The 24244-nt window shown below is 53.1% G+C and overlaps 1 protein-coding gene across 12 annotated transcripts in view; it reads right to left on the bottom strand.

Annotated features, from left to right (window-relative positions):
• RNF24 (ring finger protein 24) overlaps nucleotides 1–23769 on the bottom strand; it is a 30253-nt gene extending 6484 nt beyond the window's left edge. The window contains exons 1-5 of one of the 12 annotated variants that reach the window (XM_027660496.1): nucleotides 23705–23730; nucleotides 21529–21609; nucleotides 15051–15132; nucleotides 7827–7990; nucleotides 5194–5343 (exon numbers count right to left, since the gene is read on the bottom strand). In XM_027660496.1, coding sequence (XP_027516297.1) covers nucleotides 5194–5343; nucleotides 7827–7915 — 239 coding nt within the window. In that variant the 5' untranslated portion in view covers nucleotides 7916–7990; nucleotides 15051–15132; nucleotides 21529–21609; nucleotides 23705–23730. Of the gene's footprint in view, nucleotides 1–5193; nucleotides 5346–6222; nucleotides 6394–6723; nucleotides 7625–7826; nucleotides 7991–15050; nucleotides 15133–17375; nucleotides 17509–20881; nucleotides 21073–21528; nucleotides 21610–23602; nucleotides 23677–23704 lie in introns of those variants that run through there. The other 11 variants (XM_027660497.1, XM_027660498.1, XM_027660499.1 and 8 more) reach the window with 11 other exon arrangements.
• Between the last annotated feature and the right edge of the window lie 475 nt (nucleotides 23770–24244).

Below are 24244 nucleotides of genomic sequence, written 5' to 3'. Positions count from 1 at the left end.
ACCACTTCTGCTGCCAACAATTCCTAGATTGGCTACAGCACTGTTTTCCAAGTGATGGGGCTCAGACCTGAGGAAAGCTCCACTTCTACTCCAGTGAGGATGGGGAAGGAGACATTGGGTTCCTCAAACTCAGCGTTATCCTCTCGATTCTACGATCATCCACTCCTGGAGCAAATCAGGGGATGGAGATGAATGGAATGAACCTATTCCAAGGACACCTGCTGCAGTGGGAAGTCCAGCTGGTGGCAGCAGGAATTTGAGGCCACAAGCAAAGAGCTGGTTCCATCCCCTCCCTCTCCAGACTCCCCTTTCCAGAGCCAAAACCAAGAGCAGCCTGTTTTCCACAGCCCAGGGCAGCGTTCCACAGGCATACACTGGCTGGAGAAGCCCATTATGATCCCAAAATAAATACATTTAAAATAAAAAAATAACTAATATTGCCTCTCATTACCAGACATGGCTCTTAGTGAAGTGCTCTGGAAGCTCAGGAGGGAAGACATCTAAGGTAAAGAGTTGGCCAAGGACTTTCCATAAGGAGTCAGCGTGTGGCTGCAGGGCTTGGAGAGCTGTAGGAGTATTTTCCCCAGCCAGACCTGACTGTGAATTCAGAGGGAAACCCCCTTGCCTGGAATTTAATTTCTCCGAAAATATTATTCTGGGGGCTGTCTCAAACCCCTGGCTGAGCTCACGGGGGTTTTCCAATCTTGCCACGCCGCAGTGGGCGAGTTATAAAAATAGGGTGGAAAAATGTATCCTTGTGCTCAGATCCCCCCTAAAATGTGGGCCTTAAAAGTTGAGGAATGGGTAAAAACACACCTTAATGCTGCAGAGAGAGATGGGGAAAGTTGGCTCCTGAGTCCCAAATTTTACGGGGAGCCATTCCTCCTGCTCCAACAGTGCTGCCTGGCAGGAACCTTCCTGCAGAACCACGAAAAACACTGCAGCAGGCAGGGAAGGGGAGGAGGAGGAGGAGGAGGAGGCCGGGGTCGCATCCCTCCGCCAGTGACCCCGAGCAGAAACATGAGCAGAAGATGCAGGAACAATAGAGAAAACAGGATGAAACCGGCCCAATCCGCAGGGATCCGGTGGCTGGGAAAGCGGTTATGAAACACAGATGGAGAGAGGCTCGGCGTGCGGCTGCAGACCACATACAACGGGAAAACTCTCCCGGAATGGGAAGAAACACCCGCCTGACGGATCCTTGGCCACCAAGGATTTGGTGAGCCAAAGCCACTGGAGTATCTGGATCAGCAATGGGGAAGGAGGAGCCACCTGGCCCTGGATCTGCGCAGCTCCGGGCTGTCAGCACAGGCGCTACGATGCCAAGGGTTGGTGCTGAGCTAGACAGGGAGTTTTTCCCAAAAAATCCCTCCCTGGAGGTTATGGGGAGCAGCACGAGCACATCTGGTGCCGGAGCGTGCGAGCTCTGTCCGCTCCTCCACACTTCCCTCTCAAAGCCAGGATCCAGAGCCAGATGGATCCTGGTCAGGCCTGGTGCAGCTGTCGTAAGGAGACCCCGGATCCTGGCAGGCCCAGGGCTCCATCCATCTCGTGTCAAGCGCTGTGACTCCGGAGGAATTTCTGGCAGATGTCTGCCCGAGATAAGGGACCACACAGCGCGCGGCTGCGGATCGTGTGCGCGCCGTCACCCAGCCCCCAATTTAATATCCACCTCTCCGGGGCTTTGGGATGTCTGCCCGCAGGAAGGGGAGTGCCCTGCTCCTCTGGGGCACTGAATCGCCTATAGCAAGGGAACGACTACAGGAATAAAATGCAGAGGGAACACTTTTTGCAGATTTACCTCCAAGATCTGCTTATTTCATGCTCCACAGTAGAAGGAATAGAAAGGCAGGCACTGACTCTTTGCCCCATCACTGTCGCTGTTCCCAACCCAGTTGGGCTCCTTGGACTCTTCATGGAATCACAGAATCATTTAAGTTGGAAAAGCCCTCCAAAACCATCAAGTCCAACCATTCCCCCAGCACTGTCAAGGCCACCACTGACCCATGTCCCCAAGTGTCACATCCACAGGGATTTTAAATCCCTCCAGGGATGGGGACTCCAACACTGCCCTGGGCAGCTGTGCCAGGGCTGGACAACCCTCTCCATGGAGAAATTTTCCCAATATCCAACCTGAACCTCCTCTGGCACAACTTGAGGCTGTTTCCTCTCCTCCTGTCCCTTGTTCCCTGGGAGCAGAGCTTGACCCCCCCCATTCCTCCCTCCTGTCAAGGAATTGCAGAGCCAGAAAGTCCCCCCTGAGCCTCCTTTTCTCCAGGCTGAGCCCCCCCCAGCTCCCTCAGCCGCTCCTGGTGCTCCAGACCCTTCCCCAGCTCTGTTCCCTTCTCTGGACATAACACCAGCATTGGATCCTGGTGGGTCTGAATGCAGAAGGAAACAGCCCCACAAAAAATGGGCTTTTTAGGGGCTGTGTTCCCTGCACCTCCTGGAGACTTTGAGCTGCCCTAGGCTGGGCTGGGCTGAGCCCCACATGATCCTGCAGAAAGCATGGAGAGAGGATGCTGCAGCCTTCACTCAGGGTGAAGCATGGCATTGCTCGGCTCAGTATCCTTCTGGACTGGGTTTTATGGGACCAAAGGCAACACGATTTTATCACTTCCATTAATTCAGCAGAGATCAGACACAACCAGCCACCTGCAAAATTTAATTTCCTTGTTCTTCCCTTTTTTATCTGTAATTTTTCCAAGCAGAGGCAGCAGCCATGAGGGACCCCAGCTTCAGCCTGAGTGGTTTGCAGCAGCAGAAGAGCTCGAGATTCACCTGGACAGTGTACAGGTAACGATGACCTTTGCTGTGCTTTGTGCTGAAATCCCTATAAGACTCTTTTTTGAGCCAATCCAATTAACTAAAAATGCCACTTTTCCTCCCTTTGGAGCTGGCAGCGTGTTCTGCATTGACACAGCTGAGAAGCACAGCCCATGTTCTCTCCTCCCCTGGCACATCCTTTATTTAAGGCCTCGGCTCTGGATTTGGGGTGAATACACCAGACACTGGCTTTTCCATGGACGCAGAGGAGAGCTGCACAGGATGCTCTGATTCAGAGCAGGCCATGAGAACCAGGGTGGTGTCACGAGCCTCACTTGGTATTTGCCAAATATTTGCAGATGTGGAGTCACGGGAAAGCAGGGAGAGGGAGGGGATAGGCTGTGTTGACTCTGCATCTATGGGGGTGCTGTTATCTGCAATAACCCCTATGGATACAAGTGGAGCTCCTGAGGGGATCGTCCTGGCCCTCTGCCTGGGTTGGTCTCTCTGCCCTTGCAGGTGGGTGGTCCTCATCCTGCTCTCCACCCACAAGGCTCCCCAAACCCCACCAAAGCTCATTTTGTATCCCTCACAAGCTGTGATTACACAGCAGCTTCCGTGGAGGCGGATGCTCCTGGGACACTGGCACAGCTAAAACCCACGGCACGGCAAAACCCTCCAAAACAGGGGCTGCAGGATCCTGTTTTGGTTCTGTTTTGCCAATAGAAGAGCTGAGGGAGGAGGTCTGAAGAGCCATTTGTAGAGTCTCTACAGAGTTTCAGGCTATAAAGGGATCACTGGATGATCTAATCCAGCCTCCCATCTATCATAAGTCGCTAAATAGCACCTCGGGAACGGGAGCCAAAATGTCTCGTCCAGAAAGGTCCTCGGTCTTGATTTAAAGACGTGAAGAGACACAGGACTTGCCACTTCCTTGCTGGCTCCTTCCACCGGTTACTCACCCTCTCTCTTACAACACGCCTCCAACTTCTATATTTAAAGATTTTCTGGCTTGACCTTCCAGACATTACTCCTTGTTATTCCTTCTTTGGGGCAAGAACACACCCAGCGAGACCTGGTGCCCAGGAAAATACTCTCAAAGCCCAAAGCACCACTTCATTTTCCAAGCGAGCCGTATGGATTCAAGCTCCACCTGAGCCTTCCTGAACACCTTTGGTCTATTTTTTTTATTTTGCATCCCCTCCCACTGGTGTCCCAGTTAAAATGCAAACACTGGATGCAAATCCCAGCACAGACCTTGTTAACATGGAGCACTGTGATGTTAATGTGAACAACCACCTTGTCTACCGGGAGGGACAGATGTGCTGCACCTTAAAACACCTTTTCCTTGTGCATAATCATGGGGAAAAAATTAAGATACAATGCCCATGCAGCCCAAATCACCCCTGGGTAAACTTGACTCTGGGCTCATCTGCATGTTTTATGAGGTTTTGCTTTGTACAGAGCTGAAAATGGGTGGAAATTATCAAGTATTTAGAAGGTGACATGGAAATCTCTCTTCCCAGGTCTACGAAAGCAGGACAAAATATTTTTAGCACCTTCTGTATAGAAAACGTGGTGGGAATGGCTGCTGTGAGCAAGGCTCCATGGTGCAAGGAGAGACTGGGAATCTGTCTTATGGGGACAGAGGGAGGGGATGCAATGGATGTATGACAAGCAGGGAGCTGGGGCCAGCTGAAAAGCCAGAGGGAAGGGAAAGGGCATGGAAAAGCTGGAGAGGAGAGCTCTGGGCACACAGGATTTTGGCTGCCACTGCTGGCAGTGATGCCCTCTGCTCCCAGCCACAGGGAGAGGTGCAGCCAGCCCCCCATCCCGGGTTCTCAGCACACCTCGCCCCCATCACCACCTCAATCCCCAGGCACTGCACTTTTCCCCACTTGGCTTTTGTTTTCCCTCTGGCAGGAAGAGTTTTCTCCTCTCAATTAGCAGCCTGACAATCTCCCCAACGGCTCATAAAATAATTAAAATAAGCCCCAAACTGGAACAACCTTTGGCCCTCCCGTCCCGCTCCCCATCGCTCAGATTAACACATCAACTCTGCATCATTAATCTCCAAACTGCGCTGTTGAAGGAGCAATTTGTGTCCCATAACCAACGGAGCAGGTATTAAACATTCCTTAAGCACATGGGACACGAGTTACTCATTAGAGAGGCAAACGTGTTGAAACACTGAGCAGAAAGCAGGGACCGTAAAATGCCCCTTCCCAGGGTTTTTGATTCCATGCCTGCTTGAGCACACGTGCGTCTCCTGGATTTTTTAAGTGGATAATGTGACTGCCTCGAGGGGCGTCAGGTTCACGGGGAGATAAGATGACGCCACCCTCTTCTTGGGATGGAGAGGGATCAGTGGCAGGCTCAGAACCAGGGAAGCTCTTGGGGAACACTCCTCTTACAACCTTCCCTTACCTGATCAAGTAGCAACAGAAGAGCAAACTGAGGATGAAGACGAAGATGGCCGTGCCGAAAACCACGATGTATATGTTGAGAGGAAGGTTCTGGAACCCGATGTTCGGCATCCTGAAACTGTAATGCTGGAAGTCCGAGCTCATGGGTAGGCTGTGGAGACAGGAAGAAAACACATGGATGTGAGGCTCCTTCAGGATGCACTCTGGAGACCAGCAGTCCCTCCAAAGGGAGGCGGAGGGGGAAGAAGGTGACTTCTCACTCGTCCCCCTCTGAGCTGAAGCCACCCTTGCCCAAAACTGAGCCCCCAGCTTGGTAAACCTGAAAACAAAGAGGGCTGGATCAGCCAGGGCTGGGATTTTCCCTCTCCCGCTGTGAGCTTCTCCTCCCGCTATTTTCCTTACACATGTCACCCTTCCAGTTAAAGGCTGCATCAGATGGATGGCTGGGAATTGCATCCAAGCAACCCTAGTGTCCCTCAAACCCCTCAGTAACGGGGTAAAAACACTGAAAGCAGCCAGAAAGCCTTGGAGCAAGGCAGTTTTTCCTTCCTTTCCCCTCCAGCAGTTTCCAAGACCGATTCCTCATCCCTTAGAATCCCCCCTCCAAAACCACTGAGGGTCTGGCATGCAGTGCATCACCAGCAGAAGGGAGAGGACACGGACATTCCCAGGCCACACAGCAGCACCGCCGAGCGAAATCACAGGGAGACCACGGAGTCTGCAAAAGAGGCTTTGTTTGTTTTCCCGTGTGAGATCCGGGTTTGGTGGTTTCAAGAGCATTTTTGCAGGTTTCAGCTTTAACTCCCCAGCACAACCCCCCCAGGAAAACCCCGAGGCAGCGGCGGCCAAGAGGAAGGCGCGGCGATTTTGGCTGTCACGTACCACGCCTGGGACGCGTGACCAGAACCTCCCTCCCCTCGGAGAGCCCCGGCTAAACCCCGAGCAGCTGCCTGGGATAACGACTGAGGTGTATCATCTCCCCCCCCCTTCCCCCCCAGGATTTTAATTGCACTTATTTATTATTCCTTATCTTTCCATCGTTCTCTCCGAGCCGTTCGCCCTCGGATGAGCCCAACCGTCGCTGGCCAGGCACAGAGTTCCCCCGCCCCCAGCTCAGAAAAGGAAGTAACAAAATACACCTTGTTTTCCCTTCTGCCCACGGGAGAGGGCTGGACGCGGCAGGCGATGAAGTTTGGCAACAAGCAAGGAAAGTACCTGCAGTCTGAACGCTGTTTGCCAAATAAAATCACCGAGGGATAACAAAAGCCTCCCCTGGAGCGGGGAGTTTTCGACGGCGCAGCAATTGCACAGCTCCTCGCTTTGCACGGGGTGAGAAGACAATGGGGAAAACGCAGGATCTCAACCCAAACACGCCAGGGAGCGACGCTCCGAAATCAATGTGTGTCCTCTGAGTGTCCCTTCAAGCAGCATCCTCACTCCTGAAGCTCTTTTTCCCCTTGAGGTCTCTTTTTTGCCGAACCCTTTGGGCTTTCCTCTGTCTTCCCATCATAATCTCCAGGTCTAGACTCACCTTTCATCCCGGTTGCCCCACGGGCTCTATCCCCTCACCACAGGCAGCATTCCCACAGGCACCGAACACCCGCCCGGGAGCCTCCTCGCTCCGGCTGCTTTCAGTTTCCTCAGCTCGCTGGAAGTTTCGAGGAGACTTCTGGTAGAGCCTGGATTTGATTAAAGCCTCCAGAGACCAACACGCATGTTCAGAACCTCTCCCGGCCAACGTGGAAACGCCGCAAGAGCTCGGGGAGCCGGCACATCCCCCTGCCAGCGCCGGTGGGGATGGGATTTTATAGCCCGGCAACCACCCGGCAGCTCCCGCTCCTCCAGCGACGCTTGTTCCGCTCCGCTGAGCTGGTTTGCTTTGCAAATAAATTTTAAAAAAAAGCCCAAACCAGCCCCCAAAACCTTTGTTCCCGGCTCCGGCGGAGTTAACACGCAGCTCGGCGGAGCGGAGCGGGGCTGGGTTTGGTTCTCAGCCCCGCTCTGTTTCCTGGGTCAAAGGGGTCTTTGGACGGTTCAGGGACTCCCCTCGGTCACGCTCAGAGCACGAGGATGTGTCTGCAGGACGAGGCTCTGGCTGCCCCACCTCGCCCTGGGGCTCGTGCTGATAATCACCGGCATCAGCCAAGGTTGGCCGCCTCCAGCCCCTCAACAACCCTGGAGAAACGTCCTCCATCTGGGAAAGTTCCGGATGGTTTTTTTTCAAGGAAGGAGAGACCACTCTTGGAAAAGAGGCAACAAAACCAACCGGCGCAGGACTATCATTTTTCTCTCCTTTACAACTCCTTTAACTTCTGATGCTCTTCTGATCAGAGCCAGGGTTTTGGCTCAGCAATTCCACCAGGAGATTCCACGGCAGAGGCGGTGGGCAAGGAGGATCCAGGCTGCATTTAGGGCAGCAAATCCCAGGAAGCCTGAAAAATTCCGGACGGTTGCGTGCACCTGAGCTGTGCCGCTCTTGTACCAGTCCCCAAAACCATCACAGCCCTTGGCAAATAAACAGTTGGCAGAAACGGAGCTCCGACCCACTCCCAGCATCCTACTCTCTCCTTCCAATGGAACCACTTCCCAAACACTCTGTCTCAAAGGGACATCACCGATGCAGCCATGACCTACCTGCCGGCCATGCCGTGGGGGCTCAGCCTCCCAGGACAACCCTTCAGTCCCCCACGGTGCAAGTCCAGAGAGTCCCACACCAGATTCATCCAACACCCACATGGAATAACCTTCTCCACATCGGAGCTGCCCTGGTTCTCCCTCCCTCCCTCCTGCTGCAACAGCTGAGAAATGTTACAGCAAAAAACACAGAGGTTAAAGGGGGAAAATCAGTTATCCTGCCCAGGATCCAGGAAACTGTTAACTTTAAAAGACTCCAGTGAAATCTGATGATTCCAAGCAGCCAAGCTTTGGGGTTGGGTTTTTTTAAGGCGAGTGTGGGGGGGAGGAACTGTATTTTAATCTGCTTCAGATTTGTGAGAGAGCAGCCAAAAGAAATAAAAAAGGAGGCATAAAGAAGGATGAGAAGTTTCTGGTGCAGAACAAAAGCCTCCCTGTTGCTCTCTCCATGGCCAAGGAATCTCAGAGCGGGGAGATGATGCTTGTGGGGCACCCACGGCCCCCAGGAGGTCCCTGCATCCCCCACAATGGGGGGCACAAGCTGCATATAGGAAAGGGGCACTGGCAGAGGTTTCCCAGAGAAGCTGTGGCTGGTCCCATCCCTGGAAGTGTTCAAGGCCGGGTTGGATGGGGCTTGGAGCAACCTGGGCTAGTGGAAGGTGTCCCTGCCCATGGCAGGGGGTTGGAACAACATGGTCTTTACGGTCCCTTCCAACCCAAACCATTCCATGATTCTGTGATTCTGTAGCATATAGAGCATAACAAGGAACAAGTGTGCTGGGATGCAGAGAGCCAGAGGGGGCAATGCCACAAGGAAGAACAACCCGAGCTCCACGTCTCCTTCCTTCCAACCCTCCAATGTCTCAGCCATGTGGGGCCAAGCACGTCCGAGTTTCTCCAGCAAGGACAAATCTGGGCTTTAATTAAAAGCCAGGTTGTGGTTAATGGGCTATCGAGCAGCCAGGAAGGGAGTGTTACAGGTCAGCCTGAGCTCGCCCTTTGATTACACCTTGGGTGTTAAAGGCAAACCTCCAGAAGCCAAATTAATCCCCATTAGAGCCAGAGCAGGCACTTAATGCACCGGGCCAACCTCTCACCCAGAGCGTCCCTCGGAGATGGCAGAGGGATTAATGAGGGAGGCAACTATCTTCTCACAGGTAGAGACACTGAGGCAGGGAGGAGGGGAGTGAGGCAGAATCCCTGAGCAGGGAGGGTGACACCAGGGATGCTGCTGTAGGTGATGCCATGAGCATCACCCATGGGCTGAAAACCGCAGATTTTTGCTTTCCTGCTGCTTTGCCACATGGATTTGAACTGTGTGCTCCTTCTCGGGGTTTTACTTATTAAAAGGAGCTGCTCGTCCTCTTTTTGAAAGTTTTATTATTATTTATTTATAATATTAGAGCACAAAGGGGCCAGGCAAGTGCTGTGCATCATCATGCCTAAATACAGCCCATGCACAGGGTGGAGGGGTGGCTTCTCCCTCTGCTGCTGTGAACAAAACCCCATTTTTAGAAGGATTTAAGTTATGTTTTCAAGAAAAACAGCTTTCTCTGCAGGGATTCAAAGCAAACTCAGACTGGATCTCCTCAGCCATTAACTGGGGAAACTGGATGAAGCTGTTGGTCTGAGCAGCATCCCATCGGCCAGGCTGGCGAGGCCAACCCATCTCCAGGAAACACTGAGCTTTAAAAACACAGCAGAGCCAGACACAGGCAGGTCTGAAATCACGAATCTCAGGGAAGAGCCAATGCTAAGCTGTGGCCAAACTCCAGGTTGAATCATTTTATCGATGGGAAAGATTTCAAGCGGGCGTGAACAGCGTCTCAAGTTTCAAAGGCGTTTCGCAACGTGTTTCAGACAGGTTTAACCAAAAGCCTTATTAACTCGGTTGAAAGTTAAACTGGGAGCAGCTGACAAGACCTCTCTGAAACAGCCCAAGTTGCGCTGCAGAGCGGTGTATTCTTCCATGGAATGATTCCACAACAGGAAGGTTATTTAATGGCTATGAGTAGCAGGATAATATTTAAAAGAAAAGGATTTTTCCAGGTGTTAAGAAGCAGCGGCCAGAGACGCCTGCGTTTAACTCGCAGGCAAAAAAAAATCCCCCTCGTGAACCCCAAAAGCAAAGCGAAGCCCTGACCTCAAGCAGCTGGAAGGAATTTCCTTCAGCTCCGTCTCTGGAGCTGGTCCAGTGCCAGGATCCGCAGCGATGGGAAAATCACAGGCAGCTGCAGAGCCAGCCCCGAACCAGCACCGCTGTCGCCCCAGAGGTGCCACGCAGCTGCACTGCCTTTTCCCGGGATGGAGCAAGGGGAAATCTCAGTGCTCCAGGTGGGAGCGATTGCCTTTGCTGTCCCAAACCAGGGAACAATCGGATTAAGAGCGAGGGGAAAGCAAACACTCTTGGCATGTGATTTTATAGAGCTGTGATGGTAGTGTGGGGATGGTGCTGCATCCAGCGCCAGCTCCGAGCATCCAACCTGACCCACATCCTTCATTCCAAACATCTGGCAGTGAGTGGAGGAGGAGCGTGAGCGATGGCACAGGGCTTGGCAGTGTTAATGATTAGTGGGATTAATCTGCTGGGAAGGGGGAGCATCCCAACAAGTCCCTCACATCACAGGCAGAGTCGTGCAGACATCCAGCAAAGCTCGGATGGGGCGATGCAGCACCACCAGCAGCAACAGAAACAATTTTTGGGCGTCAAATGGAACAAAAACCTGTTTGTTTCACCCATTTTGGCCGTGTGCAGGTCTGGGGGTGGGGTTTTGTTGTGTGTGCCTGGACAAGCAAGAGACCAAACCGACCTCCAACCACAAATCGCTTCGGACTTTTGATCCCTTCTCCCCAAGAGCGGATCCGATGCTTTTTTTGAACGAGAATCAGGAAATTTCCTGGCTGCATTCCCTGGCTGGCTGACACCAAACACAAAGCCTTAACCCTCTCCACTGCCTTTGGGCAGGGGACACAGAGTGATGTGACAATGTGCCAAAGCAATCAGCCACTGGAAAAGAATAGGGAAGTCTTTCTAAGGAAAGAGACACCCGGCGGCGCAACTGGTACCACTGCCATTTCCAGCAAGTCCTTTTGATTCCGGGCAGTTTAACACACAAACAATCCCAGAACCTGAAGACTGAAGAGAACCTTTAAATGGGAAAATGTTTTTACTGCCATTGGCAGAGGAACGTGCAGACACGGGGCAGCTGCAGCTCCCATCACCCAATTTAAAGTCAAGTTTTCTCCCAGAGCCGTTGGAAAAGCAAACCAGAGGTTTGCTCAGGGCCGATTTTGCAAGTTCCAGGAAAACAGGCAAAAATAAACAGAAAAAAAAAAAATAAAAATCAATGGCACTTTTTAATCCTGTCTGGAGGAGGGGGAAGCAGGGTTTGGAGGACAGCCCTGCTCGGGCTCCCATCAGAAATGGGAGCTGGAAGTCACTTCTCAGGAGGGTGTGAAGCAGAGCCCGCAGCTCCTCGCTCGGAAGGGCGCACACAGGCTGCCCCAGGACGGCTCAACTCGCTGCTCGGAGATGAAATAACACTGGAGGAATTTTTCCCCTTTGGCCCTGGGGATTTGTAATTACTTTTTTCCCCCCTTTTTCCCGGCACGCGGCTCCAACGTCACGACCCGCTGAGCTCACTCTTCCTCCCGAAAGTGTGGTGGGAAGGGATGTGCCGCTGCCTCCTCCTGCCCCCGATCCTGCTCGTGCTCACGGGGTGAAAGGAGAAGGCAGCAGCCCCTGGTTCCCTGTAAGGACTGATGGTAATGGGATCCCATGATAAAAAAACTTATTATTAAATAAATTTGGGTGCCTTTTAGCCCAAGCAGAGCAACGAGAGCACAGACATGACCACAGGGGTGGGCAGCCTCAGACCACACCTTTGCAGCTCCCTTGTCCCTGTTGCTTAATTTGGTGGGAATAATCTTCCACCTTCATTTGTGGCTGCTCTTCCTGGTTTGCAGTTTTCCTCAGTTAAGAGGATCCTTGGGGAAAGCAAGCTGGAAACTCCATGAGAAACACTCAGTCTAGGTAGCTGAAGGGTCAGAGCAGAGAAATTGGTGTAAAACGCTCCAGGGAATTCGAAAATTCCCGGGTGATGACACAGAGCTGGGGGAAGCAACAGGGACTCCCAAAATATCACATCTGGAAGAAAAAAAATCCCACTTTGATCAACTCTTCAAGGCTGGACCAAAGCCAATCACTTTCTGTGGAGCCAAAGAGTAACTTGCCCTCTCCACTCTTTCATATCGAGAAGCAGATGGACGACACAACTTCCTGAAACCCTTTTCCTCCTCTGTTTTCCAAGCTCCTTTAATGGGGAAAAAATAATAAGTGCAACACTCAGGACTCAATAATCCTACAAAATCCTGCTGGAGACAGGCACCCTGTGCTGGCAATGGGATCACAGCAGCCGTCCCACAAAGGCAGTCGGAGGAGCCGAGCACAAATTTGGAAGCAGGAAGGCATAATGCTCTCGTTTACACTAAATAAGGTTGCTAGGTTATGGATTTTTGGGAGGGGGGGCATAATCTGAAAGGGGATCCAGATGGCTGTAAAGCCTTGTGGTGGAAAAGCAGCATGAGGCCAGAGAGGGAAGAATTCCTCTTTATGCTGCTGCCGTCTGCTCCCAGATCCTGGATTTCAGTCCTCAGGAATGCTCTCCACGGATCATTTCAATTGCCCCATTTATATTTGTGGTAAAAACTAAGGAGAAGAAGGAGCTGGATGCGGAAGAGTGACAAAGCTGGTGACTGGATACCGGGAAAAAGTCACAAAAAAAAAATCCCACGGAACAGCCATTCCCCAAAACCCATGCTGATCCAGCCACTTTGTATTTCATAATGCTGAGAGCCTGAAAAAGCCTTTGGGAAAACCTAAACCACCCCAAAACTCAGCCTGCTGGGAATTCACACTAATGCCACGTCACTGCCATTGGCAATTTTTCCTAATACTTCCAAAAAATGAGCTGCACAGTCAGCCTGTCCTTCCCTGGTTTTAATCCAAGTACTGGGATTTAGGGGAATGTTTTTTTTTTATCATTCCTTCTACACTGCTAACAGAGACTGGGAAGGTTTTGCAATGCTTTATAGAGTCCAGCAAAAAAACCTCCTGGGAGTCACAGATACAGGACACAAACTGCTTCACTTCTACGGGACTGGCACAAGAAAGGTGGGTGCAAGGATGGCAAACCCCTCAAAACTTAGCTGGAAATGGAAAATGGAACTTTTCCACTGCCAGACCTGCATAGCCAAGTGAGGTGCTTGGAGAGAAACACTCACAAACTCAACATGTGCATCTCCTCCTCTGTCAGAGTCTCAGCACTGAGTGTGATGCCATGGGATATTGTCCTTCTTCCCAAAATTGTGGCCAGACCTTAGTGGGATGTATAAAGTCAAGGGACCTCAATGAAGTACTGGCACAGGGTGCCCAGAGAAGCTGTGGCTGTCCCTGGATCCCTGGAAGTGTCCAAAGCCAGGTTGGACAGGTCCCTTGGCAGGGGGTGGGACTGGGTGGTCTTTAAGGTCCCTTCCAACCCAAACCATTCCATGATTATAAAATCCAGGCACACCCACACCCTGGGGAGTGTAACCAGGAGGTGATGGGACAACCAGGTGTGAATTTTCAGCATCACCTACTCCCACCCCTCCTTTGCCCAAGGACGTTGCTTCTTACAAGAGTCCTCATAAACTGAGCCCTCAATAAGCAAAACACCAATTTACAGCTGTGCTGCTGATGTTTAGAAACGAAAAGGGAAAAACAAACAACTTTCGAGAAAGTTACTCAAAATTTACCTTTTTCTTGCAACCAAGCGAACAAAACCTGCTAAATATTTTTGGATATCAGGAGAAAATATTTTTGGATATCAGGAGAAAATTCTTTACTGAGAGAGTAATCAGGCATTGGAATGGGCTGCCCAGAGAGGTGGTGGATTCACCATCCCTGGGGATTTTTAAACGCAGATTGGACGTGGCACTGAGTGCCATGATCTAGTAAATGGACTGGATTTGGACCAAGGGTTGGACTCGATGATCTCGGAGGTCTTTTCCAACCCAATCGATTCTATGATTCTAGGATTTTCAAAACAACTTCAAAGCTACAAAGCTGAAAACTACCAGTAGGAATTTCAGGCGTGTGAGAGTTTAGAGTCAGATCTCTACAAATTCCCAGGCACTGAATCGCCTCCTAGAAGGGAAAATATATGAGTGGCACTAAGGAGGGGTCTTAGCAACGAGCAGGCTGGCGGCTTCAAGTGGCTTTTTAAAGGTCAAGAGAGAACATGATGTCTGGGAGCCCTCACCTTCGGTTTTTTTACTGTGATTTAATGATATTTCCTGCCAGCCCGGTTATTAAACCGCTGCCTTGCACCAACCAGCCACACATCTTTTAAACCCAGTCTTAAAGACTTTACCTTTCTAAAATATTATTATACCTCTTTCCTGCCCTTGCCCATCTTCATCAAGGGGAAAAGCCATGTTGAGATGAAACACGAGGAGAGGTCCCACCACCAAGGGGATTTTCGGGAAGCACTGCCAAGCAGCATCATTGAAATTCAGCAGGAGAAGCCAGTTTTCCTCTGCTCTGTGGGGGCTGCCATGTTAAATCACATTTGGATTCACAGTACAAGGCTGCTAAAATACCACCACGGCAGCTATTGGCACATTTCAATGAAAGCGCCGTGGCCTCATTAGTAGAGTGGAAATTATGAGCTTGTCTTTGTATATATTTAAAAGCTCGCCTCTGAAACTATACTGGGCCAGGGCCAGGAATTCCTGGCTCGGAGCTCCCACCACTCGGCAGCCCGGGATCACTTTGCTCACACAGGTCAAGCGACCGCGCAGCCACCGACCCGGGAGAGACGGCGTTGAAAAAACACCCTGAGGGGAAAGGCACGGAGCAACAGGGTTTGAACCAAACCCTCCCTCCTTTCCAGCTGGTTTAGGGATCACTCCTAATGACAGCACAGGTTGTAATTAAGAGGATGCAAGAATGTGGGTGTGTGGGGAGTTTCATCCCGCTCCCACCGCTCCCAAAAGCCGGGGTGAGAACATCCCGTCGGCCCAGAAGCGCCGCTCCCCTCCGGGGATGGACCACAAAAACCCAAATCCTTTGAAATGAGGGGCAACCTCATGAAAGAACATCGTTTTGGGGATCTGATCCTCTCGAGATGTGATTTTGCAAGTCTCTACCGAGGAAAGCTTCGGGCTCAGCTCCCAACTTACCCGCACGGGCGCCGCGACGCAGCCAAGCCACGCAAACCCAACGTATCTGCCGAACGGCTACCGCGGTTCGGTGCCAGGGATGCTGGAAGAAAAGAGAAAAACACCCTAATATTGCACAAAAATCCAGAGGGAGCGAGGGGGAGGATGAAGACATTGGGGTTTAAGCGTTTTGATTCGCAGAGGCTCCCAGAAATTGGTTCAGCTCCTGGTAACAGCACCGAGATCCCCCTCCCGAAAGGCGGCGATGATGTTACGTGGCGTAGAAAGAAAACGGGGGGAGGCTCGGCTAATCCTCACAATTTTATAAGCATCTGAGACACTAATCCGTTGATCTCATTGAAAGGGATTAGAATTACTCCCTTGCCAGGAAATTTAAGAAGTTTTCTACCAGATGTAAACAAAAGCAGGGAGCAGCCCGCAGAGACGGCTGCCACACAGCGAGGCCTCATGGAGAAATCGGGGCTGGTTTTGGGGTGGAAGAGGGGAATTTCCAGCACAGCATCACTGAGGGTTGTCTGGAGCGATGTGGGCATCCAAGGCGAGCCTGGTCAGCCCATCCAGAGTAGCCTAAGGGAAGGATCCCATCCCGACAAACAACCTGCCAGGGCATCATGACCCATCTTTGAGGTCCAATCTTACGGGAATGATGCTCCAGCTTAAAAAAAAGCCCACCTCAAACTCCTGACTTGTTCTGCACTGGCTTAGGAAAACATTATTTTAACGATAAGAAAAAAAGAGGGCAAATTTCTGAGCAGCAAACTGGGTATTTCACACAAAACCTAAGTTGTGCCCAGCCTGGCAGCAGCATCCATCTGCATGGCTTTGCAGAAAGGACTCAGGTTGATAAGGTGGGAAAATACAACTCAGCATCCTCATGGAAACAGTCTGGGATCTGCTGCTACCCTCAAAATGAGTAATTCATAATACTGAAGAATAAATTAATTGATTTAGAAGATGAAGGGGGCAATATGCAACCTGGGTTTTGAGACCAACTTAGGTTTGCTCCTAAGTTGGATGTTCTGGTTTAGAACATCAATAGCAGAGACAGATCAAACCTAAGGGAGACAGAAAGGATTCAGAGGATCCTGGTGAGGAAAAGCCACTCTTGTTACAAAACAGATGTTTTCTAAGAAAGAAACTAAACTTTTGTTAGTGCTTCCTTCTTTCCTCTTTTAAATTCCATCCAAAAAAGAAACTTAAAGAGATTCAAGTTCCAACCTCAGTGTAAACCAGGACTCATCACCTTGTCTTAAAAACACTCCTTTTGGAGGTGCCTCACAGGACAGCAGCAGAATCCCTCTTCTCCAGCCCATTTTTATGGAGTACCATATCACTTTTAGTCCTTAGGCACAGACAATACCCGCTTGGCTTTGGGAAAACACTCACCATCCCCGTGAAGCCCAATTCCTAACTCCCTGCAACATTCCTGCTCACAGCTTTAGCATCCAAGGCTGGAACAAACCACCTGATGCCAGGCTTGTCTCCAGCTCCATCCCCCTCACCTGGCTGCAACTCATCCCAGCCCTTTCCCATCGCCTCCCTGACTCGTTGCTCCAGGATGATGCTGCAGGAGACGGGAGGAAGAGGAGGAGGATACAAAGAGGAAGCCCCAAGAGCCGTCAGAAGCACATGACAACTCAGCACCCCCAGGCAAAGCAGCAGACGAGGAAATGATCCATTTTTCCTGCTTTTCCTGCCAAAGTGCCGCCCCCAAACAACGCTCAGCACAATGGTGAGGGTGTTTTGGTCTGAACGCCAAGCGAGACCGGGGTGAAGGGCTCAGCTGACAGACATCCAACCATGAGAGCTTCCAGCAGACGGGCTCCAGCTCATCCCGATTTATTCAGCCACCAAACCACCCAGCGTCGCACAGTCCCATCCCACTTTGGATGGCCACCACTGTCACAGCCTCCAAAAGCATCGCCTTTTATCTCACACGCCAAGAGAGAAAGATGTCGGGTCTTAATCCGGCACTTCTCAGCTGAAAAGCGAAAGAAAAACCCCAAGCCGGCAGCTGTGTTTAGAACTGAGCCAGGAAATCGCCCCGGGGGAAGCCCAGCCTGGCGACGGGTTTTTATAGGGAACAATAGGAAAACGAGAGTCGTTAAAGCGCCGCGGAAATATTTGCCTGCTCGAGACAAAGCTCTGCGTGCAGAGAAGTTTAATTTGATCCTTACGATACGCCAGCGATTTAATTCCGAGAGCCCGGTCGGAGGGAGGCAGGACGGTCAGGCGGATTTGTTGAGGTTGGAAGTTGTCAGGTGGGACACTCCGTTCCCTCCCACCCAATTCGGATGGGGCATTCGGCTTTTCCCACTTTCTTACCTGCCAGGCTGCTCTTCCTGGATTCAAACGGTCCGACTGGAGAGCTGAAACTCCCTGCTCCCAGTCCTGGGAAGCTGCACGGCCACGGAGCTCTTATATTTTCCCTGAAATACTCCTGTGAGCCAAGAAGCTGGGAAAAGCACTGTTATTCCACAGGCAGAGAGAGCGACAGTGGCACGGCTGGAACGGGGAGGGCAGCTGCCTTCCTGCTCAGCACTTTCGGTTTCTCTCTCCAAACGCTCTCCTGGCACCGTTTCCTCCTAAGGCGCTTTGCAAGTGAAAAGCTGCATTAGAGGCGAGATTAATCCTCCGAGGGGATAATAAAATCACAGAATCATGGAATCGTTTAGGTTGGAAAAGCCCTCCAAGGCCATCGAGTCCAACTGCTAACCCAGCCCTGCTAAGGCCACCACTAAACCACGTCCCCAGGTGTCACGTCCACACGGGTTTTAAACCCCTCCAGGGATGGTGACTTCACCGCTGGCCTGGACAGCCTGTGGCAGGGCTGGACGCCCCTTTCCACAAAGCAGTGGCGTCAAAGGCTTTACCAAAGTCCAGGTAGACACACCCACAGCCTCTCCCTCATCCACCAAGCAGGTCACCTCGTCATAGAAGATCAGGTTGGTCGGGCAGGACCTGCCTGTGCCAAACCCAGGCTGGCTGTGCCTGATCCCCTGGTTGTCCTGTACGTGATGGCTCAGGGTGATCTGCTCCTGTCACCAGACTGACAACCTTGTAGTTCCCCAAATCCTCCTTAGAGCCCTTCCTGTGGCAGAGTGTCACATCTACTCACTTCCAGTCAGCTGGGACCTGCCCAGTTAGCCAGGGCTGCTGGTAAATAATGGAAAGTCTATCCCCATCCATTGCAGCAATCCAATTGTATGAGTCAATCCCACGTGTCTCTGTGACAGCAACTGTGTCACAGCTTTCCTGATGCCCAGTGGTTTCCAGCTCCTCCTGTCGGTGCCCATGCTGTGGGCATTGGTGCAGATGCACTTCAGCTGGGTTATCAATCCCAACACCTTTTTGGGGAGGAAGTCCTAATTCCTATGAGACCATTCTCAGTCGCTTCCATGTTTTCCAATACATTGATGACCCTTGTGTCTGTGCTGCACATGGATCTCCATATACCCTCTCCATGGAGAAGGGAGACCAAAGGACCTGGCTAGTACACAATCCCTCAAACAGGACTATCCAGCACAAAGATCCTTTTCCCCCTTGGAGCCAGGGGTATCCCACCTGTTGCCAGCAGCCCTGGTGTCACGTAAACCCACACATACCAAAAAAAAAAAGCCAAAATAAACCTGGAGGAGCCATTCCTGCTTGCTTCTCACATTCACAGTCCCAGAGCTGGAGCAAAAAAAGCAGGACTTCCCTGCCTGGGCTTCCCACAGCCCAGCCCTTGCTCCTCCTCCTGATTCTCAGCATCTTGCCCGCTTTTTCCCCAGGCTGATCCAGCTTTAGTTCCAGCATCGGAGCAACCCGAGACCTGTCAGCTTTTGGCTATGCTGAGGCAGCTGGTTGCAGCTAATTTGGTCCATGAGCCCCTGCTGCCCATCCATGCCTTGCCACTGGGGCTTTTTACTTCTCTTGGAGCACCGAGGCTAGGCCGGGCTCATCTCCACTTGCCATCCGTTTGTGAGCAGGACATGGGAGCCCTCCACGTGTGGCTGGAACCGTTCAGGTTTGGTTTTGCTCTTTGGCGAAATTCAAACCAGACAGGCAGGAAAAAACAGCACTTTGGATGGCCCATGATATTGCTCCAGCAGGGAAAGGCATCCAAACCCAAATGCAGCTCCATCCCTGGTGGGTCCTGCTGTGTCCCGGCACGGAGGATTAATACGCTGCCCATGGAGATGCCGAGGCTTTCCCATTCCTAAAGTCGGGAAGGAAATCACCACCGCCCGTGGTTGGGGTGAAGCCATGTGGGTTTGGATCCTCTCCTGGAGCGCGTTTTCCATGGGATCACCGGCGTTTCTCACCCAAGCCAGGGCACCTGCCAGGCTCAGGCGATGACTGGGCTCACTTGCAGATGAGCCCCACATCACATCATCACTGAAGCCACTTCAGAGCCCTGTCAGCGAGTCGGGGTGGGGACATGGGCAGGATTGGCCACTCCCAGCCCGACTCTTGAGTGCTTCCAGGGTAACAGGAACAGGGGAGGTTTGGTCCGTGCCCATCAATCTTATCTTGTGTCAACAACACTCGGAGAAATGATTGCAGGAACCAAAACCAAACAAACCCAGTTCAGCCACACCAACCACAGCTGAGACCAGGAGAGCTTCAAGGCCCAAAGAAATGCCCTCCAGGCTTCCACACCAATGTTCCAAGGTGGCTGAAGACCACCAGAAAAATCTGCAACTCCTGCCATGGCCCAAGGGATGGAGTTGCTTGGGTTTACTGTCCAGCAGGAGTCTGATCCAGTGGGAGAGGACCTTGTCTCAGCCATGTCATCCCAAGGCAGAAGGTTCCAGGTGGTGATGGTGGGAGTGGAGGAGATGAACACCAGCTGTGCCTCTCTCCACCCCTTCCACATACATGTGGTGTTTTATGGCTATGAGTGAATCACTCACAGCACATCTTCTGCCACACAGCCAAAGTGAAGGTGACAGCAGGTCGCTGAGAGGGGTGACCCAAGGGGAAACACCTGGAGAGATGGTCCATAAGCACAAAAGCCCTCTTAGCAAAGCCAGATGTCCTACCATCCCACACATCATTTAGTCCAGGTAAGCAGCTGGAAATCAGTCCTTCTTGGGTGGAATCTCCAGGGTTGGTTCAGTTTCAGTCTGGAGCAGCTCTGCCACTTTCTCGCTGTGGAATCCTTCTCCTTCTCCTCCTCCCCATCACTGCCTGTCCCCCAGGACATGGCCAGGACCACCCTCTGGCCAACAACAGTGGCAGCAACCAGCAGTCATCCTCTTATTTCCATTTGGCACAGTTTGAAGGTCTGACAGATCCCAGAACATCCAGAGCACGCTGAACCCAAGGTGTCCTTCACGGCTGGTCCGTCACAGGTCACACCTGGAGCTGAGTGGATCTGAGCCTGGGCTGCACAAGTGAGAGGTCCCAGCACAGCTGACCCACATGCACATCTCATCCCCCCCAAATCTGAAACAGCCTTTGACCAAACAGCAACGCCAGTGACCCAACCAGCAGACCTGGAGTGTCCAACTCAGCTGGAGAGGAGAAGGAATCCATCCTCGGGATGCAACAGCCATGGTGTAAACTTTTACCAGGGAATAAAAACACACAAGCCTGAGCTGAGCAGGTGGTGAAGCAGAGCTCTGGGAGGTGGTGGAGGGGTTTCCTTCAGCAGCAAGACTGGGAGATGAGGAAGATCACCACCACACCCACCTCCAGCAGCTCCACCACCCACTCAGGACCAGGATGTCATCTGTGGCCATCAGCCCCGTGACTTGGTAACGGGATCACATCATCCCTCCTGCCCACTTCCGGCACACAGGGCTGGGAGCATTGTTTTCCCTTTTTTAATATGTTTTAAATACCTCAATTAGTGCATTTTGGGCTCCTTCCACATTGCCCCCAAGCAGTTCTTCTGTCAGGGGCTCTATCCTTCCACTGCCAGTTCTTAGCAGGGGCACAGGGTTGTTATTTTTCCGGGCCAGGGGCCAAATTAGTATTTAATTTTTGCTCCAGATGGCACAGCACTTCAGATGCATCAGCTGGAGCATCGAACCTGTATGAATAAAGTAATAGAGCAAACAACCTGATTTACTCAGGGGCTGTTTGACACGCTCAAAGTGCTTTGTGTACACCTGTCATAAAAAATAAAAAAGCATTCAAACAAATTCAGGTGATGGTTTTGCTATCACACCCACCACCTGAGGGAAATGAAACTGCAATAGGAACCTGAGAAATAATGATAATGATATTAAAACCTGTATTTTAATTTCTATCAAGTGAAGGATAAAAAAATTAAAGGCTGATTTCAGCCATCAGGGCTGAGCCTGGACTTGGATTTTGTTCACCTTCCCCTGTGCTCACCACCCCCAAAGCCCCAGTCATGCAAACCGGGGTCAAAGTTCTCCAGGAAAAGGGCTGGTGATCCCAGATTTTAGCGTGGTGCTGAGAGCTTATGGCTCTGCTCACCCAGGGAGGACACCAGAGGACAACCACGAGATGTTCCACTTACACTTCTGGTGAATTCACCCCGTTCTAGGAAGCTGCTGCATCCCTCTGGCACAGCCTGCAGCTGGGATATGTTCCCTGCAAACTAAAATCACCCAAAATAACTCAGAACAAACAAACAAAAAAAAAAGACATTGAGTAGTCGGTTTATCTGCCTGGGCACACGAAACGCCGCGTAAAACCAGCTGAGCCCGCAAACGCCTGGAAACAAAGGGATGGGAGGGGGGGTTGTGCTCGGCTTCGCTCCGTTCAGAGCATCCTTGGGCTGTGAGAGCCCGTCCCGGCGGCACCCGAGACAAAGGAAAGCCGGGAGCTGTAGGCAGGAGTCAGCTGGGGAAAACCGGGACGAGGAGGCACCCGCATCGCCCTCCCCGGCAGCTGCGGAGCCGGGCTCGCGTGTTGCCGAACACGTTATCCATGGCAGGAAACCAGAGATCAAAGGCGAGGAGCGTGCCAGAGCAAGATGTCATCCAAACCTCCTGCCAAAGGTGTGCACGGGAGGGGGGGGGGGGTGGTGGAAACAACCCCCGGACACACACGCTGGCACATCCCACGGAGCCGGCGCCGCTCGGGGGGCGACCAGACCCATGTGTGTGCTCGCCGCCGCGCACCCCGGCTAAAGACAAAGCCAGGCTGAACTAAACAAATATCACACGAAACCGCAGGAGGTGCATTTTTACCCGTCGGTTTTCAGTCCCCAGCGACCCACGCACGTCCCCTGCCAAAGCGGCGGGCGCTGGGAGGGCACGGACGTGCCGGCACGGCAGGAACAGCAGCCCCCGTGTAACTCCAAAAAAGCAGCTTTTCCCATTTCTGGGTGTTGGTTTTTTATTTTTTATTTTTTTCGTTTGTTTGTTTGTTTGTTTTTTTTAAAGCTGAAGAAACCCGCAGCGTCCTGTCTCGGCCCCGGGAAAGCAAAGGGACGTGTCTGATTCCCAGCCAGCTGCTCACCAGGAGCAGAGGTGACCCGGGGACTCCGAGCAGAGCGTGGGGTGGGAGCTCCCCCTCATCCAGGGGTTCCAGGCAGGATGGGTGGGGACACGTCCCTTTGCTTGGTGCCACCCCAGCCCCCTCCTGGGGGATGTGGTCCCAGACCACGGCCCAGTCCCTGCTGTCCCCTGCTCTGGGCTGTCCCCTCTGCCCCACAAAGGGGACCTTATGGCACCCCTGTAGTGCTATCAGACACCCCAAAGGCACAGCCCAGACACCCCCTTAGGGTCTCCCTTTAGGGGTGTGCAGGGACATGGGGGCTGCTTCATTGCCCTATGGAGGTCCCTGTCCCATGGGTCAGAGAGGGAGGGCAGCCTGACCCCCTGATGAGGAAGGGTTGCCGCTGCCCCACAGGGGGAATGGAGGAGTAGCCCTGTCCCACAGAACAAGGCACAGAGAGGGGTCTCATCCCACAGAGGGGATGGAGAAGGGACCTTTCCCCACAGAAAAAGGCACTGGGACACATCACAGCCACACAGGACAAGGCACAGGGAGAGGGGTCCTGCCCAAAGAGGGGATGGAGGAGGGACCCTTCCCCACAGAACAGGGCACAGGGAGAGGTCCCAGCCCCACAGAACAAGCACAGGGAGGGGTCCCACCCCATAGAGAAGGGATCTTTCCCCTCAGAACAAGGCTCAGGGAGGGGTCCTGGCCCCACAGGGGGGCTGGAGGAGGAGCCCGTCCCACAGAACAAGGCAAAGAGAGAGGGACCTGCCCAAAGAGAGGACGGAGAAGGTGCCCTTCCCCACAGAATGAAGCACAGGGAGAGATCCTGGACCCACAGGGGCGCCGGAGAAGGGACCAAACCCCACAGAACAAGGCACTGGAGCGGTCCCAGCCCCACGGAGGGACTGAAGAAGGGTCCCTTCCCCACAGAACACGGCACAGGGAGAGGTCCCACCCCACAGGGGGGATGGAGAAGGGACCCTGCTCCACAGAGGGGTGCAGGGAGAGGGTCCTGCCTAAAGAGGGGATAAAGGAGGTGCCCTTCCCCACCAGAACAAGGCACAGGGAGGGGTCCCAGCCCACAGGGGGGGATGGAGGGGGATCCCTTCCCCACCAGAACAAGGCACAGGGAGAGGTCTCACCCCACAGAGGGGTCCCGCGGGGGGGTCCCCGCCCCCCTCAGCGGCGCTCGGGGGGGTCCCGGTCCTCCGGCCCCCCAGGGGGCTCCCTCCCCCCGCACTCACCCGCCGCCGCGCTGTCCCGCCGGGGCTCGCGCCGCCCGCACCGCCCGGCCCGGGCAGGACCCGGATGGAGCCGCCCCGCCCCGCCCGGCGCCGGGCACGGCTTCTCTGCGACTGCTGCGCATGCGCGAAATGGGGGGGGATAACGGCACGGGGAGGGGCGGGGCCAAGAGCGGGGGCGGGGCCAAGGGACGGGGGTGACGGGGGGGGACAAGGGAGGGGGACACCGAGGACAAGGGGGGACAGGGGGATGTGACACGGGAGGGGGTGATACGGGGGGACGGCGGGACGGGATGGGACAGGGAGAGGTGACGAGGGAGGGGGGTGACGGGAAGAGGGTGATGGGGTGACAGGGGGACGGCGTGGAACGGGGGAGGTGACGGGGGAGGGGGGTGACAGGGGGTGACACGGGGGGACAGGGGGAGGTGATGGGGGGATGAAACGGGGTGACAGGGGAACGGGATGGCACAGGTAGGGCGGACACTGGGGACAGGGTGTGACAGGGGGACAGAGTGACACGGGGGGAGGTGACAAGAGAGGGGG

This window comes from Corapipo altera, unplaced genomic scaffold (assembly GCF_003945725.1).
Source record: "Corapipo altera isolate COAL_440 unplaced genomic scaffold, ASM394572v1 295, whole genome shotgun sequence".
In the NCBI taxonomy this organism is placed as follows: Eukaryota; Metazoa; Chordata; class Aves; order Passeriformes; family Pipridae; genus Corapipo; species Corapipo altera.
Note: the sequence above shows the minus strand (reverse complement) of the source record. Positions and strands in the feature narration are given on the sequence as shown.